This window comes from Podarcis liolepis (genome assembly GCF_965112155.1).
Source record: "Podarcis liolepis genome assembly, chromosome: 1".
In the NCBI taxonomy this organism is placed as follows: Eukaryota; Metazoa; Chordata; class Lepidosauria; order Squamata; family Lacertidae; genus Podarcis; species Podarcis liolepis.
This window is the reverse complement of record NC_139554.1, coordinates 103,138,072-103,151,406: the sequence shown is the minus strand read 5'-3', so window position 1 is coordinate 103,151,406 and position 13,335 is coordinate 103,138,072. Positions and strand designations below refer to the sequence as shown.

Here is a 13,335-nt window from a genome sequence, read left to right as displayed (position 1 = left end):
CTTCCAGGTCAGTGGAGCTCGTAACTCGAGGCACTTGTAAGGTAGATGGTACGTAACACAAGGTTCCACTGTATAATAATTCTATAACACAGGGCTCCAGCTCATGGGAAAGACAGCAGGAATCTCCCTTTCAGATCTTTCCCTAATATATGGATAGCATTTGTGTGGGTCTGGCACAAGGCTCAAACCATGCAGAGAGAAACACCTGTAAAAGGGCTGTGGCAGCTCTTCTACCTAAGGAAGTGGCTATGTGGCCACTTTTTCCATTCCAAACATTCCCAGGAATTTCACATGTATTGTGTAGCAACTTAATTCAGCCGGGCTGGTAGAGCATAAGACTCTTAATCTTGGGGTCTTTTACCTTGGGTAAAAGATGCCTGCATTACAGAGGGTTGGACTAGATGATACTCATGGTCCCTTCCAACTCTACAATTCCATGATTCTAACTCCTGCTTTTATTTATGCATGTGAAGGTAACCTTTGGTCCCTTTTCACCAAAAAAAGCAGAAGTCTACCTGTTGGAACTCCCTCCCACCAGATGTCAAAGAGAACAACAACTACCAGACTTTTAGAAGACATCTGAAGGCAGCCCTGTTTAGGGAAGCTTTTAATGTTTGATGTATCACAGTATTTTAATATTCTTTTGGAAGCCGCCCAGAGTGGCTGGAGAAACCCAGCCAGATGGGCGGGGTATAAATAATAAATTATTATTATTATTATTATTATTATTATTATTATTATTATTATTATTATTATTGGTGGCACACTGCTGGCTGTGTTTGTTATTGATGCAGCAAGATATGTACAGCATATTCAAAAGGGCCAGACGTCACTCTCACATGCATAGAGACTAACTAGTGATATGATGGGTGCCCTTAGTGCAGCATTTAACAACTCCCCCCACTGTTTTCACTTGCACACACAAGTTGCTACTAAGTTGAAACAGAGATCTCAACCATTAGAATTCATTCAACTGCAATCAACAGAATTTGCTCCCAAACAGGAAGTATATCACATGAGTGTGCACAATTATTTTCTTTTTTCTACTTCAGCATGCTAATGAAATAAATCAAAATTGCTTAGTATTTTAGTCTACCTGGATTTAGAGCAAAGTTATCAATCAGACTCTTCCATGCAATGAAAGCTATTTTCTTTACCACCGGTGACCCACTACGAAATCCTAGTTCTTCTAATTGCAGCAATGAATTGATAAAGCTTCCGCTACGATGAAGCGCCTGTAAGAGTAAATATTGTTTTATGCAGTTAATGTATCCATATCATCAGCACCTACAGTAGCTGAAACAAGAGAAATCAATGTCCAACTTACTTTGCCAAGCAGCTTAACAAACAGAGGCCAAAGTTTCAAAACATATGTTTCATTTTTTGATGCAAATAGTTTTTGGAGTTCTGGGATTACTTTCTGCAAGAATACAAACAACATTATTTATAAAAATAACCCAACACAAAATTAGTTTGTATGATTCCTCCCTCCATCTTCCCCCCCCCCACCCACCCACCCACTGACCCCACTTGATGCGGCAGTGACTAACTATGGAAGAGATTTTGGGGTTGTGGTGGCTATAAAAATGTCAACTGTGTGTGCACCAGCGGTGAAAGAGCAAATTCTGTGCTAGGGATGAATAGAAAAGGGATTGAAAATAAAGTGGAAGGTAGGTCTACTGACAGCTATTAACCAAAACAGCCAATCTTCAGAGGCACAATGACACTGAATACTTGCTGGAGGGTGTGGGAGTGATGAGGGAGAGGGCTATCACCTTCATGCCCTGAAGATAGTAGTATTTCATATGCAAGTATGACACCATAAAATATAATTGCAAGTATATATGCAAAACTAGGAGTAGGGAGTCATATGAAGTGATCATTAGAGTGGACAGGGCCCTTAAACACATATGTGGAATTCTTAAAAAACCAAAAACCCATCCTTTAAAAAATAACATGTTGGCCTTCCTTACCGTAGTCATAAGTTCTTCAGTGACTGCTGCCACCTCCTGCTGCTTCTGAAGTAAAAGTGGCACTCCCATCTCCAATGCAGTAGCACCTCTTAACTGCACTTTATGAGCAGAGTGGACAACCAAAGGGATGATCAGCTTCGCCCACTTTACAGCCTGTTCTTCCATGTGGGATGGAGCCTGTTCTATGAGCCTAAGTTCAGATATATTTGTCAGTATGACCAAGGTTTGTAAGAAATATTGTGTAGTTAACAATGACTGGTCTTCTTCACCAGTGTCTATCAACACTGTGTTCTGAGTAACTGGAGAGTGTCTCAAAAGGCTTCTCAAGGAGAAGATCAGTAACAGTAAGAAAAGACAGTCTGGCCACCACTACAAATCTTCCCTGTAGTGCACTGTCATTGGCGCACTCTAAGGTGCACCCTCATTTCACCTGCAGGAATATGCAGGCGGCCTGTATGGGGATTGAACCTGCAAACTTGGCAGTAGCAGTGATACGCTCTAACCAACTGAGCTAATTCTAGGGTTTCCTAGAAAGTTGGGAAGCAGAGGCAGCAGAGAGCAAACTATACAATAAAGAAATACCAACATTTACAATATTACAACAACAGCAAATGGTATTCACCATCTACAACAATGACTTAATATAATAGCCCTCGTGACTTGAGAAATAACCACCAGAGTGCAAGCTGTTTTCTAAGCATGTACCCTGATTTTTTTATCTGACCAAGATGTTACTGAAGTGTGTTTTTCTTCCTCACTTCTAACACACTTGCTCAACAATTTAACACCTGATACATACCGTATAATAACATTTAATGCTTCATATTCAACCACCATGGAATGCAAGTCTCCTTTATTCAGCACTGTTTCTAACATACCAATAATACTGGGTACCTGAAACACAAATGAGATGTGGGTGACTGAACATGTTAGTTTAACAAAATGTTATTTGTAGGAGATGGGACAGAGAACACTCACCAGCTTTCCAACAGTATCAGAAGGAAAGGACTGCTTAGAGATCACCCAAAGTGCTCTAGTGCGAGTGTTTTTGTCCACAGCCTTTATAGCAACACTGTTCACTATTGACAACAACTCCTGTATTTCTGATTCTGTAGAAAAAGGTAAATGGCATTTTTCAGTGTGGTAAAACATGGGGGAAACTTGAAAATGATACAATGGTCGTGAATTTGTTTATGCCTAGTATCACAAACTCAGCAGGGAAGGAACTAATGCAGTCCTCACTCATTCTAAGGCACTGCTGCTTTTGTGTTCTGAAATAGGACAGACACACATGACGATGATATAAAAGGGGTAACAGATTCTAATATTTGCAGACCCAGAACAAGGCACTGAAGAATGCTGAAACCAGAAGCTGTGTCTTCTTGCCAGACTCAGGTCGCAAAAAAATGGGCTAGAGTTACAGTCATTGAAACTTGTAGCAATTCAGTCCCATTGTAACACCAGGCCAGAGAGCTAAATAACATGATATGAATAGTATTACGTACAGTACAATACCACATATATTTTATTCTATTGATATTTATGATACTGCTGGCAGTCCATCTGTAAAAAGCAGATTTGGATTATTTATTAATTTTTGAAACAGAATAAAAAAATTGTTTACCACATAGCAAAGCAGCAGTCTTTGAGTTAAACACACAGAATCCTAAGGCTTGCAAGGCTGCACTGCTCAATTCTGAATTTTCAGTAGGAATATATGTCTACAAAAAGAAGGAATAAAGTTTTAACTCATGTTGACAACACTTATTGACAAATAATTGAAATGGTTCAGAATTTTTAAATTGTGTCAATAAAAAGCAAAACAGCTACTATTTTTGGTTGCTTTAAAAAATATAGTATATGCTACACCCTCAGATACAAAAGCTAGTTTATTGGCTAACTGCTTCTCCATTCTGAGCCCCAGAGTCCAGCTACATTAGACTCCAACAGTTTCCCTTCTACCATGAAGGGCCCTATCTCTTGTGCCACAACCTAACCTGATCCATGTGAACAGCAGCTTCCAAAGCTGATCTTAACATACAGGATCTGCAAATCTTAGCATTCCATAATGCCACGTAAAAAGCTGCTCCTTGCCTCTTTCCTTCTCTCTCATGGATGTATAGTTTCAGAAGCCGTTTCTAACATGGCTGGTGAGCTGCTGAGGCAACTCCCACTAAACGATAGAGGTCTACTTCTGACAAGGGCCTATGAACAAAATCGTCAGCAGTTTACCAGGATGGATCTCTTAGCTTTGCTTAAATAGAAGAAAAACAGGACCAGCTGAATTCAACTTTGACATTTAGTTTCAGCCATGGACAAGGGTTGTGCACGCCTGTCAGCTGACAAACCTCACCACCACCACCTGCTGCTGCTCTGGAGGTTTTGCCAGGGCTGCCCACATGCTACTTCTGTCAACTGCTAGTCCTACCAAGTTTATTGCACATGAAGTGTAAAAAGAAATGTCTATGACAAACCTAGTATGGTAAGGAAAAGTAGTAGTCATTACCACTGGGGAGTAGCAACTACCAGGTTGGAGTGTGGGGGAGAATGTTAATAGCAGAAAGGGAAAGGCAAGGGCTCAGTATCCTTTATACATGGAATGGGATACTTATTAAAAAGAGGATTTACTAAAAACCATACAATTTTAAATACACACCTTAAATATCTTGTAGAGCTGAGGGAAGAGTTTCCCAACTTCAGATGCAAATTCTTTTCCCTCTTCACCAGTCAGGCGACTTAAATGTAGAAAAACACAACAGGTTTTCTGTTACACAGCCCAACATAGACAAAAAAGCACATTTTGGCAATTACCTAAATTAAAAAGCTAAAGGCACATCTTCTGTATATATCATTTTCAAAAGCAACAGGCTGTTGCACAGAATAAACTATGCTTGGCAAGTAAAGATACTATTGAAAACAACACAATGTCAAGGGAGTTGGCTATTACTGTTAAATTTTGGCTCAGTAATACTGCAGCACCATAACTGACAAAGCAATTTGTGCTTTTCCCTACCTCCCCATATTAATAGCCACTGCAATGCTCTTTCCAGCATCCCTCCACACTCCAGCACCACCCAAAGAAACAGAACCCAGAGAAGGGGTATGCAGATAAATGATTGAAGGCTTCTTCAGTTCTTTAAAAAGCATTATAAAAGTAAGGAAATGAAAGTTACAGTGTAATACAACAAATTCTACTCATTTCACTATTGCATGTACATAATCAAATATTTAAAAACAAAAATAAAATGTTTAAAACACACAGTGTTTGAAGACTTGATTAACAAAAAACAGTAGGGATACAACTTACATGGATTTTACTTATGCAATCACAGCTTTATGTGCTTGACCCCCAAAAATAAAAGGCATGTGAGCAACTGTTGGAAGGGGCCTTCTGAGATCTTGTGGGAGCCTCCAAAGCAGAGCCCAGAAAGCAAGGTGGAGAGCTTAAGAAGCTCTTTCCTCTTTCCTTCACTTTGCATACTGGGTTCTGGGAAGATCTTGCACAGGCTCTGGAGGGCTTTGAGAGCTCTTCCACTCGATCAGAAAGGCAAGACATGGGGACAGTTCCAGGTGGTCATTATAGCTATGAATTTTTGCTTTTATACACTACCCCCTGGAACAGTACCTTTGCACAATGCCATTACAGTACTGAGAAAAGCAAGTCTAACCACCAATTAATGTGGTGAATGTCATGTTCATTAACTCCATGATATGAAGCAAACTTGCATGGGAGCAAGGAGAATTTCATTCTGCCATTTGAAAACTACTAATCTTAATCTACAGATTTCTCAACTGTTTCAAAAAACAGAGAAATGTCTTGTCACCGGTGACATGGTCTGGTAGTAAGAGCATTCTCAGAAAAATGCCAATACAACCTTAGGAACACGTGAGGCAAATAAAGGCCGATCACAGCAGCAAATTGACTCACTTTACAAAAACTTGCATGGAGCCAATGCATAGATCTTAAACACAGTGAATGTCACTATGTTACTAAGTACAGCTCCTGCCAACCTAGCAGTTCGAAAGCATGCCAGTGCAAGTAGATAAATAGGTACTGCTGTGGCAAGAAGGTAAACGTCATTTCCATGTACTCTGGCTTACGTCACGGTGTTCCATTGCGCCAGAAGCGGTTTAGTTATACTGGTCACATAACCTGGAAAGCTAGCTGTGGACAAACACCAGCTTCCTTGGCCTGAAAGCGAGATGAGCGCCGCAACCCCATAGTCGCCTTTGACTGGACAACCAACCGTCTAGGGTTCCTTTACCTTTTTTACCTTTTACTAAGTATCACATAATGGCATGAATCCTAAATTGCTCCTCTGTTCATGCAAGTGATGGAATTGGCTTCAAGTTGCAAGAAAGAAAATTTCAACTAAACATCAGGAAGAACTTTCTGGTGATAAGAGCTGTTCAACAGTGGAACAGGCTCCCTCAGAAGGTGGTGGACTCTCCTTCATCATATGTTTAAAGCAGAGGGTGGATAGCCATCTGTCATAGATGCCATGGTTGAGATGGAGGCTAGACTAGATGACTCTCGGTGTCTCTTCCATCTCTACAATTCTATGAACTTCTCCCTCAAACAGCAACCTGCACACACACACATTCCCCACCCACCAGGAATAGATTGTCAAGGGAGTGTAAGGGGAGTAATTCTGCAAACTGTCTTAGCAGGGAATCTATAATCCAAGCCATTGCATTTACAGCCACTGTGAAGATGCAGAGAACTGCAAATAATGCTGATTTGGTGGCTCAGAGGTTGAAAGTGGCACACAAGATATGCTAATCTTGACAAAGCTAATCAGAAAGCAAGCTTTGTAAATGAAAACAATATATTTAAATTCACTTCTATTGTGCATCTGTTCTTCATGCTCACCCTTTGGCACACAATAGCCAAACTCTTGCATAGATAAGACTTTACTTCCTACTTATCTAAGACTCATAGAGCCAGTGTGGTGTAGTGGTTAAGAGAGGTAGACTCATAATCTAGGGAACCGGGTTCGCATCTCCGCTCCTCCACATGCAGCTGCTGGGTGACCTTGGGCTAGTCAAACTTCTCTGAAGTCTCTCAGCCCCACTCACCTCACAGAGTGTTTGTTGTGGGGGAGGAAGGGAAAGGAGAATGTTAGCCGCTCTGAGACTCCTTCCGGTAGTGATAAAGCGGGATATCAAATCCAAACTCCTCTTCTTCTCAGCTAAGATGGTAGGAGGATGTTTACATGCACAGCCTGCATGACATACTAAATGAACTTTTAAAAAATTGTTGTGACTGAGCCAGGTGCCACCTCCCTACCCTATTCATCTATATTGGCTCTATTTCTTAATGTGAAGGAATTAAAAAGCATAATCAATGTTGAACTTACATTAAAACTGGCATATTTGGTTATATTTTGCTTGCCATTCTCATGCATCAGTTTCAAGGGCAGAGTGGTGGCTCAGTGATAGAGAGCACAGACTTTGCATGCAAAAGGGCCCCAGCTAAATTCTTTACACCCCCCATGGAGTGCTAGAAGAGAGCCATGCCTGAAATCCTGAACTGCTGCTACCAGACAGTATAGATCATTGCCAGGATGATGGTACTATAGATGGGGGGAGCTAAACCCTAGAAATTAATAGTCATGGGGAAAAGAAAGTGCGCCCTTTTTGAATATCAGGACACAGGAGCAATCATTTGTTCCTTAGGTCTAAAAATTGTGTAAATACAACCTCAGATGAACAGCAAGGCATGGCATATGGTGTACCATGTCGTAATTCATTTAACAGAAATAAAGCCAAGATGGAGAAATCATATGTGAAAAACTAAGTACACCCTTACTGATTCCATAGGAATTAAGACGCTAAGTAGCAGACAGGGGCTGCTAATCAAAATGTCCTTGCTTAATTGATCACCAGCAAGTGTGCCAACCTCTATACAGTGAGGGGGGAAAGTATTTGATCCCCTGCTAAATTTGCCTGTTTGCCCTCTGACAAAGAAATGTTCAGTCCATAATTTTAATGGTAGGTTTTAGCTGTGAGACAGAAAAACAGAAGGAAAAACCCCAGAAACCCAGAAGACAAAAGTCAGAGATTGATGTGCATTATAATGAGTAAGAGTTCGATTTTGGTCTCCTCTGACCACAACTCTTTCACCCAGTTCTCCTCTGGGTCATTCAGATGTGTATTGGCAAACTGCAGACGGGCCTGTACATGTGCTTTCTTGAGCAAGAGGACCTTGCGGGCTCTGCAAAATCTCAGTCCTTCATGGCGTAGTGTGTTACCAACTGTTTTCATGGTGCCTATGGTTCCAGCTGCCCTGAGGTCATTGACAAGTTCACCCTGTGTACCTCTGGGCTGCTTCATCACCGTTCTCCTGATCATTGCAACTCCACGATATGAGAACTTGCATGGAGCCCCACACTGAGGGAGGTTGACAGTTATTTTGTGTTTCTTATTTTACTCATTATAATGCACATCAATCTCTGACTTTTGTCTTCTGGGTGTTTTCCTGTTGTTATTCTGTCTCTCACAGCTACAATAAACCTACCATTAAAATTATGGACTGAACATTTCTTCCTCAGAGGGCAAACAGGCAAATTTAGCAGGGGATCAAATACTTTCCCCCGCACTGTATGTAACTGTTTTAATTTTTTGTGTACTGTGTGGATAATAACAATTCTTATTATTTATACCCCGCCCATCTGGCTAGGTTTCCTCAACCACATTAAAAATGTGATAACACATCAAACATTTAAAACTTTCCTAAAGCTATGCATTGCAGAACATATGTACGTTTATTCCGTCCGATGTTCAAAACTGCCCTTTGGCCTTATATCAAAGGCCTGCAAATAAAAACAAATAACAAAAAATGAATGAATGTTTGAGTTATAAGTGGGTCTTGGGTCAGGAAAAGTTGAACACAGCCAAAGTAGACAACTCTGAGCTAGAGGAATTCATTGTAAGGCAGCTTCCTAGATACCTCAAGTAAACATGAGTAGAATCAAGTCTGCACAAAGACTTGATCTATATTTTTTTAAAGGAAAAACCACATCCGCTAAGTACAGAAGCACACAGATACAGTAATCTAATTCTTAGACAACTGACACACACCGGTGCCTATGCGAAGCTCTCACATACTCCTTCCAGAGAAAAAGGAAACGTACTCCCCCGCCCCGCCCCCCCATAGCAACTCCAAACAGAGAGGTAGAAACCCACATCACACGCCCACTTCGGGAGGGGGCTCCTCTGCCTTGTAACAGTGCAGCAGGCAAACTTCCAACAGGGAAACCCTCTCTCCCCCAAATCTCCCCCCCCCGCCCCATCACCCAAGCTGAGGAGAGCCTTTCCTGTTGATTGGCGGCGCGCAATCGCCGGCGCGCCCTTTTCGAAACGCTTAGGTGCGTTCTAAAGTCGTTAAAAGCCCAACCGAAATGGTTCCAAAGCACTTAAACGTTCACGGCCTCGCAGCCCCTGAGAAGTTTTGTTTGACGAAAAGGGAAGCAGACAGGCGGCAAAAAAAAAAAAAAAAATACCCCACCCCCCTCGAGAGATGCCCGCCTCCTGTGGGCCAGTGAGCGAAGAGGGTAGGAGCCCTACCTAATAAAACAACAACAAAAACCCCGCTCTTTACGCAATAAGCATCTCTCATCCCTCAGGTGTGTATGTGGTGGTAACAAGTACCGGGGCTAAAGCCTGGCCGCGAGATAATACTCGCCCCCCGCCCAGGCTTTTCCCCTCTCAGAGACCCGCCTGCCCGCAAGGCCGCAGGAGGGACCCGCCGCCCTCGCCGGACACTCACTTGGTGAGGGTCAGAAGCGCGTCCGTGAGCGCCGCCGGCGCGGCTGCGGGGTCTTCCAGGGTCTCCAGCAGGGGACGGAGGCTCCCGCTCGGGCAAGGCCCCGTCGTGGAGTCAGCGCCGCTCATGGCGCCGCCGGCAGCCTCTTCCTCGCCAGCTCCTCAAGAGGGGAAAGTGCGCTTCCCGCGCTCTTCGCCTTCTCTCGCTCTCCCGCGCGCGCTCACTCACTCACTCTCGCGCTCGCTCGCTCTCTCTCCTTTTCTCGCGGGCTAAGATGGCGAAGCGCGGGACTTCTCTAGCCGCGTCACTGTGTTTGTGCGGAAGAAACGGAAGCTGGCCGCCCAATCACAGGGCGAGGAAGAGGCTCGGAGGAAGCCAGAGCGCCGAGCTAGTCGAGCAGGGCGCCGCGAAGTCGAACCGCCGAGTTCATCCATCGGCCAGCTTCCCTCTGAAATGCATATGCAGACTTTCTCCCTGCTTCTTCCATACTATGTGTTGGGATGTGTGAAAACGGACCGGGTGGTTTCGTTTGCAGGGCCACGCCAGGGCCTTCTCTCTCTCTCTCTCTCTCTCTTGTTGTAAATAAAAATATGCCCTTTTCCCTTATGGGGTATCCAAGAGCCCATATAGAGTCCTTACATAGGTTCCCTATTGGTAGGAGAAAATAACAGAGGCCAACCAGAGAATATTGAGAAGCAAAGCAGCTAGTAACCTTGATCTTTATTAATCTGTTGCAACAGGGTGCTCCCCTCACACGCAGGAGAGGAAGAGGACCCCCCAAAATGCCGTGCAAGGGCTTATAAAGACTTGAAATTCCCATTCTCTAGATCAAGACCACCCCCAGAAACATTATGCATACATCACTGAAGGGGTGTAACCTAAGACCACCCCTCAGATACATCCCACCTACATCACAGAAATTTAAATGTTGTTTTTCTCTTGTCCTTATTTATCTCCTGTCTGGCAAGTTACTTGATTGGATTGCCTGGGGAGCATGGCCATTCTTTTGTAGTGGTAAAATACTTATTTCCTAGGCCAGGTCACAGGCTCACACCTTATTCAAACAGACATATCCTTGAGACAGGATTTGTGAGGAAAGAGACAATGGGGAGGCTTTTCCAGGTTAACCTTGCAGAGAAAGGATTTGGTCAGTTTAGGAATCAAAATGGTTCCAGGTTGGTCTTCCTGTGTTGATCTATGTATGTGTTACAACTCTCTCTCTCTCTCTCTCTCTCTCTCTCTCTCTCTCGGAAGAAATGGGTCTGATTTCCCAAAGGTTGGCAATGGTTCCCCCAAATAGTACTTCCTGCAATTTTTGAGCAGAAGGGAGGGGAGGTTCTACAGAACCTCATTGCAAAAAAGAAAGAGGAAGATTTATGATACCAGTATGGTGGGATATTGGTATGGACAAATGTGCGATATTGCCCCAATGGAGAAATTAACAAAAATGAGAATACAGAAAACTCATTTTATATAAATCGGGTCTGCTCCGTTATACTGGTCTCCCCCAACCACTTCTGTGAGTGGATGTCGTAGGTTAAAATCTCTTCCCCACCCACAATATTATTTGGTACTATCTGTAATGAACATTTTAAAAGGATTGTCCATTAACAACAAGTATACAATGCATTAATCTCTGGACCGGCCTCTCACCTTCATGTTTTTGTGCTGCTGCTTCTGAATATTTTGGGTATCCAAATTGAAATAAATTATTTTTTTATTTAAGAATCACAGAGTTGGTTCTTCTAAGCTTAGGTGCCCTGTGGAGACCACAATGGTCTGACTCAGGCAGTATACCGTATTTTTCGCTCTATAACACGCACCCGACCATAACACACACGTAGTTTTTAGAGGAGGAAAACAAGAAAAAAAATATTCTAAATGAAACAGTGGATGTATGATTTTTGTTGTTCATGCTGTGGCCACAGACATGTGATCTGACAGTGAGTTTGGAGTAGCCCAATGCAAAAATCCTGAGGATCCATGTGGATCCATGCTTTGTAACCACATTTTTGCACCACTGCGGCCCCAGGCAACAGTGGGTGCGTGATTTTTTTGGTGCAAGTTGTAGCCATGGACATGCTATGTGATCTGATGGTGAATTTGGGGTGACCCAGTGCAAAAATCCTGAGGATCCATGTGGATCTGTGCTTTGTAACCACGTTTTAAGTGGGGAGGGAAGCAAAAGCACTCAAGCGACAAGGAGCACATGTGGGGTGTGTGGAGAAGGATGCTGCTAATAATGCAGAAGAGGGGTATAAGGGGAAAAGGCTCTTCTCTCCCACTTTGCTCCTTTAAAGCAAGGAGGCTCTGCTTTTCTCCCTCCTCCCCGCTCATCCCCGGCTTAGCAAGCTGAAAAACTTTGCTGCTATGTAGCTAGCTGAGTGGGGAGGAGAGAGGGACAGAGAGCCTGCTTGCTTTAAAGGAACCAACCGGACAGGAGCCGCTTACACAACCGGACAGGAGCCGCTTTGCTCCTTTAAAGAAGCAGGCTCTCTGTCCCTCTCTCCTCCCCACTCAGCGGCTCTTCTCCTACTTTGCTGTTTCAAAGTGAGCCACGGAGGAAGGAAGGAAGGGGAACCATGGATCCTCTGCTCACGACTGCAGCAGATTCCCCCCCCATAGGCATTCCCTCCATAACACGCACAGACATTTCCCCTTACTTTCTAGGAGGAAAAAAGTGAGTGTTATGGTGCAAAAAATATGGTACATACTGTTGTTTGCTTGCCATCCAATACACTTCCATCTCTGATTTGGGAAGCAGTGTACACACAACATTACCCACAATATGACTTTAGCCATAATCCATAATCTTGTATCCTGTGTTTATTGTGTGAAATACTATGTTTTAATGTGGTTTTCCCCATACCAGCTCCATTAAGTTCAATGGGACATTCCCAGTTAAGTGTGTATAGGGTTTAAAGTTGGATTTAGAATTCAAGTGTAGATGTAATATGGATTTAGCTAAGATTAAAGTTCAGTTTAAAACTGAATTCTAGATTTATCCAAGCTTAAAGTGGGTCAGACTTCTGCACTGCCAAGGGTAACTCAAGTGACCTTTAATTATCTTTTGTACTCATAAAGGAGCCAAAGGATCTTTCACGCCCTCAAATCATCTCTAATTGTAGTCTTGGGCATTGTATAGCAGCAGAGTCATTTGGTTGGGCTGCATAATGTTTGTTAGGCTAAGCATGCACACTTTTTTTGAAGTAAAGAGAAACATGATAGTCTTTCTATCAACTAACCTGGATATTAATTTGAGGCAGTATTTTAGAGTACAGTGGTACCTCGGGTTACATACGCTTCAGGTTACAGATGCTTCAGGTTACAGACTCTGCTAACCCAGAAATAGTACCTCAGGTTAAGAACTTTGCTTCAGGATGAGAACAGAAATTGCGCGGCGGCAGCGGGAGGCCCCATTAGCTAAAGTGGTGTCTCAGGTTAAGAACAGTTTCAGGTTAAGAATGGACCTCCAGAACGAATTAAGTACGTAACCAGAGGTACCACTGTATCAGTAACAAAGTATCAAGACAGAGGGGAGGAGCTAGTTAAGCACCTGAGTTTGGTAGCCAGCTGCAGAGGCCAGGCAAGCTT

The 13,335-nt window shown here is 43.1% G+C and overlaps 1 protein-coding gene across 3 annotated transcripts in view; it reads right to left on the bottom strand.

Moving 5' to 3' along the window:
• The window catches only part of RIF1 (replication timing regulatory factor 1), a 34,242-nt gene extending 24,130 nt beyond the window's left edge, over positions 1–10,112 (bottom strand). The window contains exons 1-8 of one of the 3 annotated variants that reach the window (XM_083492793.1): positions 9,745–10,112; positions 4,630–4,708; positions 3,598–3,694; positions 2,952–3,082; positions 2,773–2,867; positions 1,974–2,163; positions 1,328–1,420; positions 1,097–1,235 (exon numbers count right to left, since the gene is read on the bottom strand). In XM_083492793.1, coding sequence (XP_083348919.1) covers positions 1,097–1,235; positions 1,328–1,420; positions 1,974–2,163; positions 2,773–2,867; positions 2,952–3,082; positions 3,598–3,694; positions 4,630–4,708; positions 9,745–9,869 — 949 coding nt within the window. In that variant the 5' untranslated portion in view covers positions 9,870–10,112. Of the gene's footprint in view, positions 1–1,096; positions 1,236–1,327; positions 1,421–1,973; positions 2,164–2,772; positions 2,868–2,951; positions 3,083–3,597; positions 3,695–4,629; positions 4,709–9,161; positions 9,346–9,744 lie in introns of those variants that run through there. The other 2 variants (XM_083492795.1, XM_083492794.1) reach the window with 2 other exon arrangements.
• Positions 10,113–13,335: the final 3,223 nt, after the last annotated feature.